Raw genomic sequence first — 18,226 nt, 5'->3', positions numbered from 1 at the left:
AATACCATAAGCAGGATTGCTGCCAGTCCTATATGTGGGCTAGTAGTGAGGAGTTTTGGGAAGGACAGAATCCTGCCATGCACACGACCTGAAAGCTCCCTGACGCCGTATGCTCAGTAGATATGATCTCAATATGGTGACTAGAAGATTAAACAAATGGTATGGTTATCCCATTTTGTTCTAGATCTCGTATTTGTAATTGGAGACTTACTTGCAGGTGGACAGATTTCTGATGAGAAAGGCACAGTCACTTGTCAGAAATTTACTTGTTCCCAAATATCCAGATACACTACTTATGTAAACAAAAGGCAGGATAGTCGGAGAGTTAAATTTTTCCCTCCTGGATTCCTTGTATTTACTGAGAGAGCCCACGTTATGCAAACACTCTTTTCTTTTCCTGATAGCCATTTCTACAGGTAATGGTTTTAAGGTGCTTCTATTATATTAAGTATGACTGCTGGGTCTGGCTGGACTTTTGGCTGTATTAAGGTGTATATTCTCCTTGTCTTGAGATTACTGTCTTTTCTGAGGAAAAGATGGCCCCTCCTTATAAATGGAAATATACTTACCGTCTTTTAATTGACACAAGTTTAAAAAAAAAGAAAAAGAAAGAAAACCACGATCCTGCAAACCTAACCCACCATTAGGATTTTAATGTATAAAGCTTGAGCTTTTTCCCAGGCCTTTGCAGAACGCCGTTATAATCGTCCTGGGTGGGCATTTTTACCTCTGCTCCCCTGTCCCGCACAAAACCCCACAAAACAAAACTCTGCTTTTGTCCAGTTTTGAAGCCCATGTAACATCACTCCCTATGGCAGCAACACATAAAACATGTGCGGTGCAATTCACCAAACCACTCACGGAGGCATCCCTGAATTTGAACTTGCCTCATCCTGTCCTGTCTTCCTTTTAGCATCTACCCCAGGGTCTTCTTTAAGAATCATTGTCCGGGCGCCTGGGTGGCTCAGTTGGTTAAGCGACTGCCTTCGGCTCAGGTCATGATCCTGGAGTCCCGGGATCGAGTCCCGCATCGGGCTCCCTGCTCGGCTGGGAGTCTGCTTCTCCCTCTGACCCTCCCCCATCTCATGCTCTCTCTCTCATTCTCTCTCTCTCAAATAAATAAATAAAATCTTTAAAAAAAAAAAAAAAAAGAATCATTGTCCAAAGGAAGAAGGCTGTTGCAGGCTACCACTTGTTTTGGTCCAGCACTCCATGTTGAAATCCTGCAGCATCTCCCCCCGCCCCCCCCCGGACCCCCCCCCTCCACAGGGCAGTGTTCTATCTCTGAGTCCTGTGACCATTTCCTTTTCTGCTCCATTTCTTCTCTGTTTAGACACTGCCATGCCCTGTCCTACATACTAATTACTGACTTTTTGCTTCTGCATTGCTTGATTCATTGTGTCACATTTTCCCATGTGAAAGTGGACCAGGAACCTTGGCAAGGAGGTTAATGGATTTAAGAGTCACTCGTATTTAACCCTGGAAGTCACAGCAAAATAAGAACCAGTGGATGACCCATTTTATAAACCACGCTGTGGTCAGCTTTAGCAGCAGACTACTAATGGATTTCACCGTGGTGGCGAGCATCTCTAGAATTTGAGCAGGATTGAAAATACACCTTCCCTTTTCCTACTTTTACGTCTCAAACTTTGGCTGAAACTACTGATTTTGTTGTTATTATACCTTTGATGGGGGGGCCCCATAAGGGAGTGGAAATAACCCCAGAGTGGGAGTTAGTACTTTCAGATTTTAATCTGATTTTGTCACTAGTTAAATTGCATGAAATTTCACTATTAGCAGATCCACTTACTGTATCTCAGTTCCTTCATCTTTAAAATGAAGTTATTTGACCAAATGATCTTTAACATCCTATCTGTCTCTAGGACCCTGTGATTTTAAATAACTGTGTTCGTTTATTCAGAAACTATTTATTTATCTTTATTATAGTCCAGTCAATGCATTAAGGACCGTAGCTATAAATTTGAAATCTAGAGAAGAAAGAAATTTGCATTTTTTTCCTGCAGACTTCTGTGGGGTAGTCTTACTTTTAAACGCATATTTTACAACACTGACGGGGAGCAGATCTCAAAACTAAGAGAGGTTGTTGGTAATTAGTCTCAAGGGGAGATTGGGAGTTCCTGCTTGCTTTGTGAGAGTCTTCAAGTAAGCTTTATGAAGAGAAACGGAGGGTGGATTACCCTTATTCGGCGTTACCACCAAAATCCTTTAGCCATTCATCAGCGTGAGCTAAGTAATAAATATTGAGTATGACTCCTGATTAATAGGTTACCTCTTTCAATTCCCGCTCAGTGGCTACTTTGGAACAACACATTCCATTATGGTTGACTAGCTAAAGCTTCTTCCTAGTTCATACAGGCCTCCCGTAACTTCCTTTTCCTGACGAACACAAAACATTTCCCTCAAAGCAGTCAGTGCAAGTAAATTAGAAATAGAATAAATACAGTGAGCAAGCAACTCAAATTTTCATTAAAACTCACTCTGGTTCTTTTCTTGCAAGACCAAAATGGGGAAGAGGAAGGAAAAAAGAGGACTTTCCATGTGTTCCATTGAGTAGGTATTTTTCATTGAAGTGTGGCAGGTGTCTTTTCAACCTTTGGAAGCGGCTCAGACCAGGAACGTTCCCTCCCTTCCCCCACCCCGATTCTTCTCCTTGAGGGCAGTGCATGTTAACAGCTTCTTGGCATGTGAAGACGAATCTATAGCAAGAAGCAAGAGGGTTCAGCATGGATCTCTATTTTTTTTTTTTTTTTACTACTATCTTTAAAACCAACCACTATGTTGTTTGCAGTCAGTTCTGTTTTCGAAACAGCCACCAGCACCGTTTGTGTTTCATAAACACTTTGATGTCGGTGGGAATGAGTTTGCTTCAAAGGGCCCTGTGCAGCCTTGGGTCGCTGAAGGGCAGGACGCGGGGCCTGGGAGCCTTTGCGCAATCTCTGCCTCGAGTTGAGATCTCCCAACAACTCCACCTTTGACATCTCTGCCACCAGGTCACACCAGTTCCTACGAATTACGTATAAAGAACTGAGCTCTCAACTACTGTGTTGAACCGAAGAGCCATATCTATACAATTCAGTTAATTTTCTTCCATCTTGAGGACATGCTGTACTTGGGCACCGTGATGTAGCTTCAAAAGTGGTAGATAACTATGACTTCAGCAGAGTCCCACCGTGGCCCTGGGAACTAGAATCACATTCATATGCCTGTTTTCAGATAATGAGATAAAAACTAGATAAGTTCTGGTATTTTCCTGCTGCTTCAAAGAGAGGCCCGCACTCGTAGCCCATTTGATGTCGAGATGCACTACATCTCCAAGTGGCAATCAGCGCTACTGTTGTTTGCACAGGATTGAGAATGACATACAGGCAGCCTTCTTTCATGTGGTTCTTTTAAAAGATCTGTTTTTGCTGGCTTGATCTGCTTTCTGCTTTCTTTGCCACATGGGCCCACACCTTACCTCCTATAGCTGCAGAGAATAATATAAACTCTGAGCGATTCCAAAAGGATAGTTTAAGTTCTTGGTGTGATAATGTGTGCGTGAATTTTTTTTTTTTTCTTTTTCTAGGCCCACCGTCTGCTCCCCTCAACTTGATCTCTAATGTCAATGAGACTTCAGTGAACTTGGAATGGAGCAGTCCCCAGAACACAGGTGGCCGCCAGGATATTTCCTACAATGTGGTGTGCAAGAAATGCGGAGCTGGTGATTTCAGCAAGTGCCGACCCTGTGGAAGTGGGGTCCACTATACCCCACAGCAGAATGGCCTGAAGACCACCAAAGTTTCCATCACTGACCTCCTGGCTCACACCAATTACACATTTGAAATCTGGGCAGTGAATGGAGTGTCCAAGTATAACCCCAGCCCGGACCAATCCGTGTCCGTCACTGTGACAACCAACCAAGCAGGTAGGAATTGGATCTTCTTTGTTGTATGATATGAATCTAGAGAGAGAGAGGGCTTATGTTGGTATCCATGAATGATATTAAAGTTCTACAGTTGAAGTAGAACCACATGGATCTAATTATAAACCTGTGAGCTGCTTTGTAATACAAAAGATACTTAGAAGAACGTGCATTCGCTCAGCAAATATTTTTTTGGACACCAATTGCATAGCATGACCTATACTAAGTGGTGGTGATTCAGTGAGATTAGAAGACAGTGTCTGATTGGAAGGAGACGGCAGTCTAGTGAGCTGGGTCACTCCATGTTGCACTTCTCTCGTAAGGGATTCGTGTCAGCCAATTTAATCACAAGGTCCGTGGTTGGACATCAGAGCATTTGACAGATTATCTTGAATTGTAAAATTGATTTTTACCAATGCAGAGTGCTATATCGGCATTTGCTACCTTTTCCAACCAAAGCGTCAGTGGCTATCATTTTGATCTTGTTTGGTATTTTAGAATTTAAAAAATGTATACGGACCTCTGCTAGCATCATCATGCAAATCTGTGAACAATGAATAGTTTAATGGGTGTTCTGTGCGGTTTGACAATATTTTCCTGAAAACATATACTGGTTTTGCAGCCACTTTCATAGTTGAATCCATAATTGACACGTGGGAGAGGAGAGTTAATTTACCCCATTTCCGGCATTGCTTTCCTCTTCTAATTCCGTAGACTTGAAAACATTCTCTGTTCATGAAGAGTTTCTGCTGAGTTAGTTGCAGAATTGTTAACAAAGTCTGGGATATCAGATATTTCAAAGTTCAAATCACAGTCCGCATTTCTAGGCTCCAGCTCCTGACCCCCTCATTCCAGGTCCTCCCCTGAAAACGTTTCCACGCTTTCTCGAGCTCATTTTCCATCCTGGATCTCTGCCTCACATTGCTGGCTCCCTGTTATTTATTTCTGTCGAGTTAAAGGGGAGTAGGAGAAAAGAACTGTGGTGTACTCTTTCATGAGGCTCTTAAGAACAACAAATTTCGCCGGAAAAGGATTATAAATTGCCCTCAGCCCTGTTCCCTATTACTGCACTTCTCTCTTAAATGAATGTTTCAGTAAGTGCACTCCATAGTTAAATATATCCATATTAATTGATCCTATAGTGAAAAGTATTCCAGTGTCCCAATCCAAAGTCATTATTTTTCCGCTTTGCCCTGAACTCTCTAGAATAAATACAAAGTTATGACATGGGTGAGATTTTAAACTGGAGCAAGAATGGCAAATGTGATTAGAAGGCAGCTTCAGCTATAAAAATGCGACATCTTTTAAAATACGCGGCATGAACAGAGCATCTGGTTATGCTTTTGTCTTTTATTTCTGCACTTATAGGTGGTGAGCACTGTTCATGGTAATCGGTTTTATTTTTCTACAAAGACCAGTATGATTTAGGAGGTTCTGATAGCATCACCAAGTACTCTGCCTTTGCCAGCTTTTTATTAGTTCTTTTTTGGAAATATTGCCCATAGATCTTGGGAGACACATGGGTGCTACTAGTGTGTCCGAGTTAGATGGAGCCAACCTCTCTGCAGCCGCTGGGGAATCTGGTTTATGATTCAGTCAATATTCTTATGCTCAGCCTGATGTACTTATCCTCAAACACATCACTACTTCGTGTTCTTAACTGATTTAAAAGTAGGAAGGGACCTTTTGAGGCTGTACAAGGTGAAGTCATTCTCTTTGGTAGAGAACAGCCTCTGGGAAACATGCTGAGGACAGGCTTGGCTCCCCCAGATTTGGGGGGTAGGAATGGCTATGACTATATACGTAAGAATTCGAGCCAAGGGATTATGTCAGCTCCTACCAGGTCAGAAGGCCCAAGGAGCCCAAAGAAGACAGGCTAAAAAATCCTCAAAAGAAGAAAAGGTACAAAAACGTTAGGAGAGGGAAAAAGTCCAAGTTTTATTAAAAATGTAGGTGTGATTCTTTGAGCTCTAACAGAAAGGTGGATGGGGGAATTCCTCTGACACAATGAGGTTTTCTCTGCCATGGCGAGCAGCCCTGCCAGGAGGTTTGCTGAACAGGACAAAATTCCAGCTCCCTATTTTAATTTTCATAAAGGGTGGGTAACGCTGGGAAGCTGTTCAAAATTAAAAATAAATCTTTCAATAAGGAGACCTCCTATGTGGCCAGCCAGAAAGCTTTTGCTTAGCAGAGAGTTGTGTACGTGCGTAGCACTGCCTCGTTATCCTATGATTTGGAGTTCCCTAATTCAATACCAGCGGAATAGTTTATCTTTGATGAACAAACCCTTTCTTCATGGTAGGGCAAATTAATAACGTAGGCCAAAATTCTGGGTGAATGTAGCAACCATAAACTCTATCGAAGCTCCCCTATGCATATTTACACACACACAATTACATTCTAATTGAAGTCGTTCCTATCATTTCATTAAACTAAATTCCTTAGGAACACCTGTAGACATATGGCTCACTCTGGAAGGAATACATGGAATAAATGATTGTTATCATTACCACCTAAAAGCCACCGTTTCATGGCTGTCTGGTTTTGCCCTGTTTTCACAGGGTTCTTTCTCTCATCAGTAACTTATTTAACAAATAGACACAAACCCTCCTGGGATACCTGGTTTTATCACCACCACCTCTGAGACTCTCATGGCTGAACAGGTTCGTGAAGGTGACCTGACTCACCCAAGCTAATGTCTGGGCCACACTACCTGAAACCAGGGAGCACCCTCCTCCCTGCTCCTGAAGGGACAAAGTTACTTTCTTTTACAATGATTGGATAATTAGTAGCATCCCTGTGTTCAGCTTGGCATGCTCCCCATTGGTGAAACCAAACTTCGAGTATCTGGGCGCGGAAATGGATGTTTGACGAGGCTTTGATCATTTGGTTGTGGAATGTGGTGTGAATGGGCCGGTGTTCTCACATGGTTATTTAAACCATTCTAACCCAAATCTTACTGTTGAGGTAAATATCATGCTTTTCCTCCCACTCCCACTTCAAACCCAATTGACACTGGAGCCAAGACAAAGGGAACTCAGGATGTCAGCTTTATTGCTGACCATCTGATTGAAGGATGTGAGCTTTATTTCTGTGGCCAAAAGGGCTGTCTCTAATCACACTTGCCGGTGTCACCCAGAGACTAGCTCCGCTGGCTGACTGCAGGCTCCCCGCAAGGATAAAGCCTGGGCTGCGGAAGTTGTTCACCCTGGATAGGTCTGCAGGTGTGGAGAGCAGAGAAGGCATAGGACTGCCCCCACCTCCACCCCAGTGCCCCACCTCTATGCCAAGAGCGGGAAGGAGCAGCGGGAAGTGGGTGAGGGTGGGAAGCTCCACAGAAGTCACTTTGGGAAAAGAGCAGACGAGGAAAAGGCAATTCTTCCCTACCCTGTCACTTTTCCTGCGTTACCTTCCAAAAGGAGCAAAGAGAGCTTCCTCCAGAGACTTATGTTTCCCCTCCCCCCGTCTGACATCCTCCAGCGACTGTTGTGTTTTTTGTTTAGGAGGAGATGGTTCTGATGTTTATGAAAAATGAATAAGCAGACTGCCGGGTGATTTGTTTCCTAAATGGCTTTTCTTTGGTTTACTTTTACTTAAGTGGACCATCTCGGGCAAATGAATACAGGATGTGTCACTGGGACAGAGAAATGCTGTATAAATGAAACAAGGTTTTCCTGGCCAAGCAACAGAACTGTGAATAGTTTTGCTAAAAATGCTGAGATGGCAGCCAGCAGTACATCTTAATATCACAGAGCCAGTTTGCATGTTTCCCACCCCCAGGTCCCCCACCCCTGTCTTCCAGCTCTGGGGCCGAATCCCACTCGAGGTTGTTTGGTTTGTTTTAAATCATTATGAACTGCCACGGATTGTATTCCCTACCAACTCTGAACTGCACCTGGGACGACGATTACACATGTATGTATGTGTGTATGTATGTACGTACGTACCTACGTACCTAAACTCTACACCCAACGTGGAGCTCAAACTCATGACCCCTAGATCGAGAGTCACATGCTCTACAGACTGAACCAGCCAGGTGCCCCAGTGATCACACTTTTGATTTTTATTTTGCATGAGATCCTATTCTAGATACTTGACAATGAAATGGCATCTGGTGATCTCTCTTGGCACAGCTGCAGTGTCCTAGTGACAAACATCTGTAACACACGGAGTTTGGAGGAGTTAGATATTTGGTGGATTACATAATCATTTGAACCTAGCTGATCTCTAAGATCTTTCTAATTCCAAAAGTCTGTAATTCCAAGAATATAGTCGTGAGCTATGAGCATGAAGAAGTAGCGCTTGTTTCCACAGGATGTTCAGAAATGGGCTCTAATGGCAATTTCGAGGATGGGAAAAATTCCGATAAATGCTCCCACAGAATTAGCAGAACGCACCCGAATGCTGCCTCCTCTCTACCCCTCCAAGCCCACACCTACCAAGTTATTTCCTTGGAAAGGCGAAACAGTAAGCTAGCTGCATCTCGGGTATAGTTAGTCGTTCAACATGCCTCCCTGGACATTTGTCAATGTCTGGAGATATTTTTGGTTATCTCAGTTGGGAGCGCTATTACATCTAGTGGGTGAAAGCCAGGGATGCTGCTAACCATCCTATCATGCACAGGACAGCCCCCACAACAAAGAATCATCTGGTTTGAAACGGCCACAGTGCCAAGATTGAGCAACTCTGCTCTAGTGATATGTTTGAAAAACAGATTTCATGACTTCATAGAAATGCCGACCTTCCTAGTGTTCCATCAAGATCCTGCCTTTGCTTGGTTCCATGGCTCCGTGCTGGGAGCAGAATGCTCCCTACACTGCTCTTAGAGGATAGGCAGTTATAAACAGCCCTTTGGGACCTCTTGTGAAGAATCCCAGTTGTTTTGTCATCACGTGAACTGGTGTTGCTTGTTAGACTGGCCTTGTTCTCTAGGATGGACAATTAAGACTGAAAGGAAATACTACATCAATGGTAAAGTGACAGGACACCTTGATGAAATGCCACTGTACAGTCCATAGTAGAGATTCAATAGCTGTTTGTCGATTAACACATTTATTTATAGTAAAAACAATCACCAGACTCTCAAGTAGCGATAAATTTAATAAAACCAAAATAATGAGTAAAGAGAAGAAAATAACTAAGTGCAAGAGGCAGACTGTCTTTTATTACTCAACTGGTAGGTTCCCTTTCTCTCTTTCTCTGTCATCTTTTAATTAGACGTATTATGTTATTTGAGTAGGATAATGGAGAACAGTGGGAATTCTCATCCCCACTGGGTATAATTGCTACCTGTCGTCTACATGGTAAGGGGAAAGCTTCAGGGAGACGGTGGGAGAAGGGGAAACATCTTAGAGCAATTGAGTTAGGTAATGTGCTCGAGGCATAGTGGCACGAGATTTTGTGGGGTCTGAAGCTTAGATAATTTTTGTGTGATTTCAAGAAAAATCCTACAAAATTATAAATACCAAATGAAGAAGAAAGCTTCAGAAAGGGCCTGGGCAAACTTCTTTAAATTCTGCCTCTGATCAGATTGAAATGAATGCAGTTGTCAGGTAATGGGGCTCTCGTGTAATTATACGTAAGGGTGGAAAGGAACAGGAAGAAAGTAGAGAAGTCTGGGGGTCCAGTTTGGCCTGGGGTGAAAGACCTTGAAGAGCAAGGTCATCCTGGAGTGGTCCTAACCATAGCTAAATGTGACAGGCAGTACCAACGTGGCCTCAAGTGTGGTTCGTGATCAAATTAACAGGCAGAAAGCACCGTCCTGGTGATTTTGAGAATGGTAATGGAATATTACCCATTATACCCAAATAAGATGTGACTAGAACTCAGGCTTTTCTGTAAACTTGAAAAGGAAGGGGAGCAAGGGGGGAAGCTCTGTTGATACTTTTAAAGCACAAATGTCTGACTTCTGTTAGTGCCCTGGTATAGAGGTTGGCAAACTATAACCCAGGAGTCAAATCTTGATCCTCTGCCAGGTGGGGTATAACCCACTAAAAATGGTTTCTCTATTTCAAAAGGGTTGAAGATAACCCAAAGAAGAATGATATTTTGCACCATTTGGAAATTACAGAAAATTCAATTTTCAGTGTCCTTGGAGAAGTTTTACAGGAACGAAGCCCTACTCCTTGGTCGGTGTATCATCTGACACTGCTTCCACGGGGACAGCAGCAGAGTGGAGTAGCTTAGAGAGTGAATGTCCTCCACAGCGAACATATTAACCATCTCAATCCTTGTGGAAAATGTTTGCCGATCCCTGCTCTGGAGTGCTAAATTGAGAAAGAACACAGTCAGAAAGGAGGTTGAAAAGATGCTGAGCTGCTGGGGTCATTTGTCAGAAACCACCCTGGCCAAGGTTGTGGTGGACTAACATTTAGGTATATGTCACATTTGGAATGATTTTATTTTATTTTATTTTTTTCAAAGATTTGATTTATTTATTTGACTGAGAGAGAGAACACAAGCAGGGGGAGCGACAGAGGGAGAGGGAGAAATAGACTCCCTGCTGAGCAGGGAGCCTGATGTGGGACTCGATCCCAGGACCCTGAGATCATGACCTGAGCTGAAGGCAGACGCTTAACAGACTGAGCCACCCACGTGCCCCTTGAAACAATTTTAATATTTGGCAAGACACCTTTTTTAGAGGTTTTGGCTACATAAACACGATTTCAGGGAATCAAGTCGGAATTTCAAGCATGCCTTTGCTGTCTTGTACCACAGATCTTTTCCCAGCGACACTCAGGTTTAAATATAACGTGGAACGTGCTTGAGTGTTCTGATAAGGCAGCATTCAGTTCTCTTGAAAACGTGCATTCTGAGCAGTATTGTAGGCTGGCTTGGTGCTGGCAGCAATTTTCTTCTTAAATAATCGTAGGCACTGCTCTTTGACATTATCCCCTCGCTCAGATGATTTCTCGTTTGCCCTTGATCTGAAGTAAATCATGTATTTTTCTGACTCCTAAGAAACTTAAAGGAAAGACACATGATGAAACTAGTTGAATATAAGTCGGAGATGTTTCTAAAGACACATTTAAAAAGATTTTAAACAAATTGTAGGGATGCGTCAAGAGATTTTGCTGGGACATTTTTCACGCATCCCCAGTGGTTGATAGGTGATCATTAGCATCCCTCGGTGGAAGCTGGTTAGAGAGTCCTTCCTGTGCCTGAGTAATTATAGGCCCAAACGAGCACACAATGGGCTTCAAAGAAGCCAGGCGGCGATTTTCTCATTAACAGCCCTGATCCAGCTCTGGGCTCCTGGTTTAGTTCATAATGCCTAAGAAATGTACATTTAAAAACATGGAGTACAATTTTTTTTTTTTAAAGGGAATAGTCTCTTGATTCTAACGTTATACATAAAATAATTTCATGTCTATTGAATATCGTTGCCACCTCTATAATTATTAAGCATACTCACTAATTATGATCATAATTAAGAATAAAATAAACTGGGAGATGTACAATGGTACACAGCCTCTTGGGTGTGGCACTGGGGTCCATGAATTTGTATTCAGGGTGGGTGCCACAAGTCCTAGGGAGGAGAAAAAAATAGAAGAACCTACTAAATTATCCAGCTTCAAGGCTGACTGAGTCGCCTGGACAAATAGTGTGTATAGAGCATACTAGTAATTATTGTATATAGAGAAAAATTGCTTTGCATTTTTTAAAAGATGTTAATACAACTGACCCTGGAACAATGCAGGGGTTAAGGGCACCTACCCTATACTGTCAACAATCCACGTATAACTTTTGATTCCCCAAAACTCTAATAGCCTACTGTTACCAGAAGCCTTACCGATAACATAAACAATCGATTAACACATACTTTTTTTTTTTAAAGATTTTATTTATTTATTTGAGAGAGAGAGAGAGCAAGCAAGAGAGCAAGAGAGCATTAGCCAGGGGAGGGGTAGAGGCAGAGGGAGAAACAGACTCCCTGCTGAGCAGGGAGCCCGATGTGGGACTCGATCCCAGGACCCTGATATCATGACCTGAGCTGAAGGCAGACGCTTAACCGACTGAGCCACCCAGGCGCCTAACACATACTTTTTATGTTATGTATATTAAATACTGTATTCTTACAATAAAGGAAGCTACAGAAAAGTAAATGTTATTAAGGGATTCATAAGGAAGAGAAGATACATTTACAGTACAGTATTGTATTGGGAAAAAAACCACATATAAATGAACCTGCCCAGTTCAAACCCATGCTGTTCAACAGTCAACTGTTTTTCCATCCAAGAAAATAAAAGTTTTATTTATACCCAAGACTGAGGACACTGTTTTCCCACTCCTATCCCTTTATTCTTACATAAATGTACATATTCATATACACTTATTTTTTTGGTGAGAAGGGAAATTCATTCACCAGCTTTCACCCCAAACACTTGACAGTCTATTTCTGTGCTCGTTACTTCAAACACGAACACTGACTTTCCACCCTCTGGAGAAGCCATCAAGAGATTTGAAAAATAAGTGCCGGGCGGAGATGAGAAATGAACAGTGCAGGATTAGCAAAGGTTTTAGATGGGCTTCTACCTTGACCAGTTATCACTCCAACTGGCTAAATGACTACCTCCTCAGAGGAGCCCAGGAGAGACTCTGGAGATAGTTTGCACTGAGCATTAATAAAAAGATCCAGAAAAACTTTATCAAACCTCCCATTAACCCCATACTGATGTCTTTAAAGAGTTTTTTCCTTTGAACACCAGGAAAACCAAGAGCTGTGCTGCAGGACTAATCCTGCACTGAGAGATCTTAAATCTACAGGGACTCATTAAAATGCGTGTGCATGTCATGCCCATCGAACGGAGCCTTCTCTGCCTGCTAGCGTCTGCGTGCTGTTTTCATGTGGGTATACAGTAAGAGAGCATTCCATATGTTGTCTTCAGGTAAAGACTTATGAGGATTTTTTTTTTTTTTTTTTTAGGTTTTACATTTTAATTGTCAAGATAAGCAAGCCTAAGCTCTAGCCATCAGTATTAAAAATAGCTCTTTTAATGTCTTCCCCCAGTGTCCACCTTTTGCCCTCACCCCCCCCCCACACAGACATGCTTTTTCTTCCTTTGCCTGTGCCAGAAAAATGAAAAAGATTCCATAGGCTACCCCAGAACTACAATAACAGAAAAGAAAGGTGGTGCCAGATATCCGTGTGGTCGCCTGCCTAGTGAACACCATGGCTTCATTGGAAAATGTCACTAATGATTTGGTCTCACATGGGAAGGTGGGTACCCGGAGTGCGGTGGGAATTTGGCTGAGTTGTCAGCAAAATGGCCATCAATTAGGGCACAGCCCTGAAGAAACAAATCTTACATTAAATTCCTTCTTCCTCTATTCTGATAAATTGGTCAGCTCATTCTAAAGGGACTCTTTGTGGCTCTCCTGAACCATCTTTTATACTATTTTATTTTATTTTATTTTATTTTATCTTATCTTATCTTCTTATTTTATTTTATCTTATTTTATTTTATTTTATTTTATTTTATGACAAAGCACAAGGGCTACTTTCCAAAACATTAACTATCTAAAATATCTTATGGGTAAAATGACAATGATTTGAAATATGTGTTCTATTTTGCAATCACTCTTCCAAGGACAGGGAGAGGGAAGAAGGGAAGATTGGGCCACTCCTTTTTGCCTGGCACCTTCCATTGAGAACCTCTGTCTATGAATTTCTCAGGCAGTTTGGTCCTCACTGTCAAAAAGACCTCTTTAATGGAGGCGGCGGGGTATATGATTTATTTTAAAAAATCCTTATCTCGGAACCTTTTGACGGTGATGTGTGCATACAAACAAGACAAATACATAGCTTCAGCTTCTCAGTGGGTATTAAATAGGGGCCTGCCACCGACAGGTTCACTGTATAGAAGGAGCTTGGGTAAGATACATCCATTAGCACAAACACTGAGAGGGGCAACCTCACAATGGCTCCCCGGAGAGTTGCGCCTGTCTAGATAACATACTGCAAGCTGTAAATCTGCCTCTTGACTCAACCCTAATTTTTTTTTTTTTTTTGCATAATAAGTGTGTATTTTGAGCACAGAAAGTGTAAAGATGGGCAAGAGAGCACAGCTTCCTCCATCTTCCTTTATCAAAGCCAGGGGCACATGTGTATAGACGGGTGAGGGATTTTGAATATGCAGCTAAACTTGACCAAGTGTTCCTTTCCACTTTACAAGATAATCAAAGACTTTTTTTTTTCCATCTGAAAATTTTAGATGATCTTAAGAGTTGTTGGTGTAGCTCTTGTCTGTACTGAAACCCACTAAATCCTACAGGGCTCTAGGAGAGCACGATTTTAAGAATCTTTCTAGGAGGATGCTTTGGGAGGCTTGGGAATTCTTGAAGCTAACATCATCTCGTTTCTCCCCATTTTAAAATAGGGGCGTGATTATCATTACAGTATATAATCGGGATTCTTGTTGCCTTGTTTTCCGCTGAAAGCAGGGAGTACAAATATGGCAGAATATCAGCCTATGGAAATTAGTGTCTTGTAACCAGAGCACAGGTCATAGAACTTAAAAAGCGTAAGTTGTGTTCACTTCCCTCATTGCAGACACCAGTGCTGAGTAGTCCTTGAATTCAGGTGTGGCTCTGAGAGGCTGGTGATATATTTAACGAATCTTTGTGTAATATCAAAGGGTATTGTCTGGGGAAGAATGACCCATAAGAAGCCCTTTAAATCTCCCTGTTAACTCTTCAAGAGTATAACCTTCATTGCATATGTGCTTTGAATGATGGCTTTTTCTCTTTCTCTCCAGCTCTTCTTTCCTTTCTGTTTCAGAACACAAACGAAATACTCCCACAAACTGCCTGGAGCGTGCTGGAGCCCCGCTCCAGTGTCTTTCTTGGAGACCATGCCGTGGGACTATTTCTAGGCGATGTGTTGTTCTAATGAGGTCCTTCCCAGTATTTACAGATTGACTCCTGGGTGGAGCCAGTAATACTGAATTTCACACTTCAGCAAGTTGTGTTTAAAGAGGGGCCCCAGTGAGACGCTGTGAGCCTCCTAGTTAAAAAAGAAAGGAAAGAAAAGAATAGAAAATTCAAGTCCTGAAACAATTATAGATTTCCTAATTCATCCTTTGTTATTCTTTATGCCTACAAAAGTCATCTTGGATTTTCAAACACAGATCCAGTTGGAGACATCTATTGGCCTTAATAACATTTTAAAATTTAATAGCTTGGTTGTTTCAGCTTCGGACTTACAATGCCTGTAGGAGTTTAAACTATCTGGCACATACATTCGTTTCTGGCTGATACCCCAATATTAAAAAAAAAAAAAAAACACAAAACACATTAATTCTATCGTTGCAAATTCCCAAGCTTAAAATTCCTTCTCATAAATTATGCTCCTTTCTCTAACCTCGATCATAGCTTTTATGACAATTGCCAAAAAGATAGAGTTTCAAATATGAGGCCTTCAAGAATATCATTCATGGCCACATTTTTGAGAGCATAGCATGTGGTGACCATTTGTATATGAAGCATTTGCAAAATGTGCTGGTTGTAATTTAACCCAAAGGTCTCCAACACTTCTCTCCACCTATCAGTTACTCTGTGCTTGTCTTTGTAGCAAGCAAGAAACTGGGAGGGAAAGATTTGGCTCCAAGTAAAACGAAGGCTTCCTTAGGTATTACTGAAAAACCAGCTCCTCAGCATTCGTTCTATGGCTCATAGATATTGCCCCTTTGAATATTTGATTTCCCTGGGTTCAGAACCTTTCCCAGATTTCCATGTAGTGAAACCAACTGGGAATGCAAGGGAGAGTCTTAGTGTTGGTCTTCTTCCTGTTTCTCAATCTCTGTCTCTTTCTCTCTCTCTCAGTCTCTCTCTTCCAACTGCAACACTCTAGTTTACCATCCATGGCCATCATTTCTCTGCATTTAGCCATTGTTCTTTAAGCCAAGCAACATTTGGACTTGGAAAAATTCCAAGTAGCATAGAACACATACATTTGCAACCAAAATTGTATTGAAATGTACGCTCTGCCTGTCTGTCTTACCCTGTCAGTGATAATCTGTAGTGTATAATTTCATGCTCCACTGTATTCTTTGTCTGATATTTTTCATTTCTGTGTTTTTTTTCCCGATTCTGTCTATGTGTTTTAAAATGCAATAAGAGAAAGAAAGTTGAGTTATTAAAAAGTAGTTTCAGATTTAAAAATAACAATGGCTGGTAAAAATGTTTATCATTTAAGGGGTGAATATCCTCAATTTCTGGTCAGCATAACTTTTTCTTTGAGCAACTCCTGTGGTCTTTTTAAATGACCATTAGGAAAAATAGGTATCCTATTGCAATTGTATATGTGATGGGAAATTGGATGGCTCAGGAGATGACTAATGGGACTCTAGACCTTTCTGTCTTTAGGTCACCTCCTTGAATCTGGACTCTATCATAAGTGGTCCAAGGCCTGGCCATCTGGCAGCCATTGAGTGGCTATGGTAATGAAATTGGTCTCAGTCCAGGTCTTAGTCGACAGGTGTTCACATCATAAGTGACACTAATTGACTTCCTACTCTTTCAGTTTGGAAGACGGTGGACTGTCACTGAAGCAGTGATGGGGAAGGAGTTAGTCATGATATATTCAGACTCCATCGAAAGCCAGGGAATTCAGTGCCTTGAGCTGGCACCAGCCTGGCATCTTGCAAATACTGTACTTGCTTCTTATGGGTTCCATTAGCCTGGGAAATAAAAAATAGCAATCTAATTTCAAGAGATTTCCAATAACTCAGAATGGCGAATGCTGCTTTTCTGTAGTTAACAGGAGCCTCTTTGTGTTGAGACTTTTCTCTTCATCTTGCGTTATGGTGATTAGAAGCTTCCTATGAAGATTATATGTAAGGAAGAAAAAAGAAAATTGGATTCTGGGCCTCTGTGATAACATCAGTCAGGCTATCTGTTTTTATTTTTTTTAATTTTTTCTTTGTTTGGAGGTTGATTACCAGGTCACCCATTCATAACAGGTACTATGGATGGTCTACTCTTCGATGGAGAATTTGATGTCTCTCTTCAATGCTCTTGTGAAATGAAGACCAATGTGAGGAAATAACTCTGAGACCTTTTTATTAACATAAATTTTGGTGCACAGAATTCTGAGGCTTCATCCAGCACACACTCTTTCCGTTTTTCCAGGTGTCCGACCCCAGAATTAGCTCCCATTTATTCACTCTTGCTCGGGGCCATGACCTGGGGGGTAATTTGGCCTGACTTGGAGGCCAAGGGTTATTAGTAGCTCTTGTATTAGTAGTTGTGGTGCTAATTAGTACTACTAGTACTAGTAGTATTAATATTTTGCTCCCTGAAGTTTCCTAGGTTTATCTAATGGCTTTTTTTTTTTTTAAACTACACAGATGATTTGGATGTCCCTGTAGCAAGTGACAAAGCCACACTCCTGAATTAGTTATCACACTTAAAAAGTCAAGATGACAGCAGTCACAGTGGATCTATTTATTGAAACAGACAGGCTCCTTTAGCAGAATGATCAATGTCTTACCTCCTTCTGAAAGGCTTTTCCAGGGGTAGGAAATCGTCAAGCATCTGATATAAAGTAATGAACAGGGCTTTTTATTGGTCAGTTTCTGGAGCAGGCTTTTAAGAATTCCTGCCCGTATATGTAGAAACGTGAGTGTGGGAAGTAAAAGGCAGGAGCAAAGATTTACTAGGTGCATCTATCTTCCTGGCTTTTAGAGTCTTTGTGATTAATACATCTTTAATAGGGGACTGATCTAGATGCTTCGGGATGTCAAAAAGCTAAATGTTACAGCATTGTCTCATTGGTTCCAAACACAGCAGGGCGATTAGCAGCTGTCCGAGTAACAAAGAGAACCTGAAGCCCACAGCACAGCTTTTATTTTCCAGATTTGGAATGCCTGAAACTCTCCAGTAGAGTTGACTGCTAAAGGAATAGAAGCCTTGATTCACAGCAGCTAATCCGTCTCCACTCTCTATGCTATATTTCTGCTCAGCAGAAGAGAACCCTTCCTTTTTACCATCCTCCGTATTCCAGAATAATTTTGGCAGGCAGCGTTGGGCATGGAGGGGCTCACTTTGCCCAAGGCTCATCGTCGTCCTTTCTGATCAAAACACATATAAAATAATTTCAATCAAGAGTTTATCCTAGATACTTTTTGACCTACCGTGGTGCAATGAAAAGGTTCATCTTCCTAGAGGCATTCAGAGAGAAAAAAATTACCTAATTTATTTATTCTTGCTAACTTTGCCCATTTAAAATGGTTGTCTTTCTCAGGCAAATTCTTATAAATCGCCTTCCAGTTGAAAGACTTATTTTCCTGTTAGCCTTAAACT

General features: G+C 41.7%; 1 protein-coding gene across 3 annotated transcripts in view; it reads left to right on the top strand.

The window, feature by feature from the left end:
• The window catches only part of EPHA4 (EPH receptor A4), a 144,321-nt gene that overhangs the window by 78,047 nt on the left and 48,048 nt on the right, over positions 1-18,226 (top strand). For all 3 annotated transcript variants that reach the window (XM_036098677.2, XM_036098676.2, XM_078071352.1), the window contains exon 6: positions 3,587-3,925. In XM_036098677.2, the coding sequence (XP_035954570.1) occupies positions 3,587-3,925 (339 nt within the window). The remainder of the gene's footprint in view (positions 1-3,586; positions 3,926-18,226) is intronic.

The sequence above is a fragment of the Halichoerus grypus genome, chromosome 4 (genome assembly GCF_964656455.1).
Source record: "Halichoerus grypus chromosome 4, mHalGry1.hap1.1, whole genome shotgun sequence".
NCBI lineage: Eukaryota > Metazoa > Chordata > Mammalia > Carnivora > Phocidae > Halichoerus > Halichoerus grypus.
Note: the sequence above shows the minus strand (reverse complement) of the source record. Positions and strands in the feature narration are given on the sequence as shown.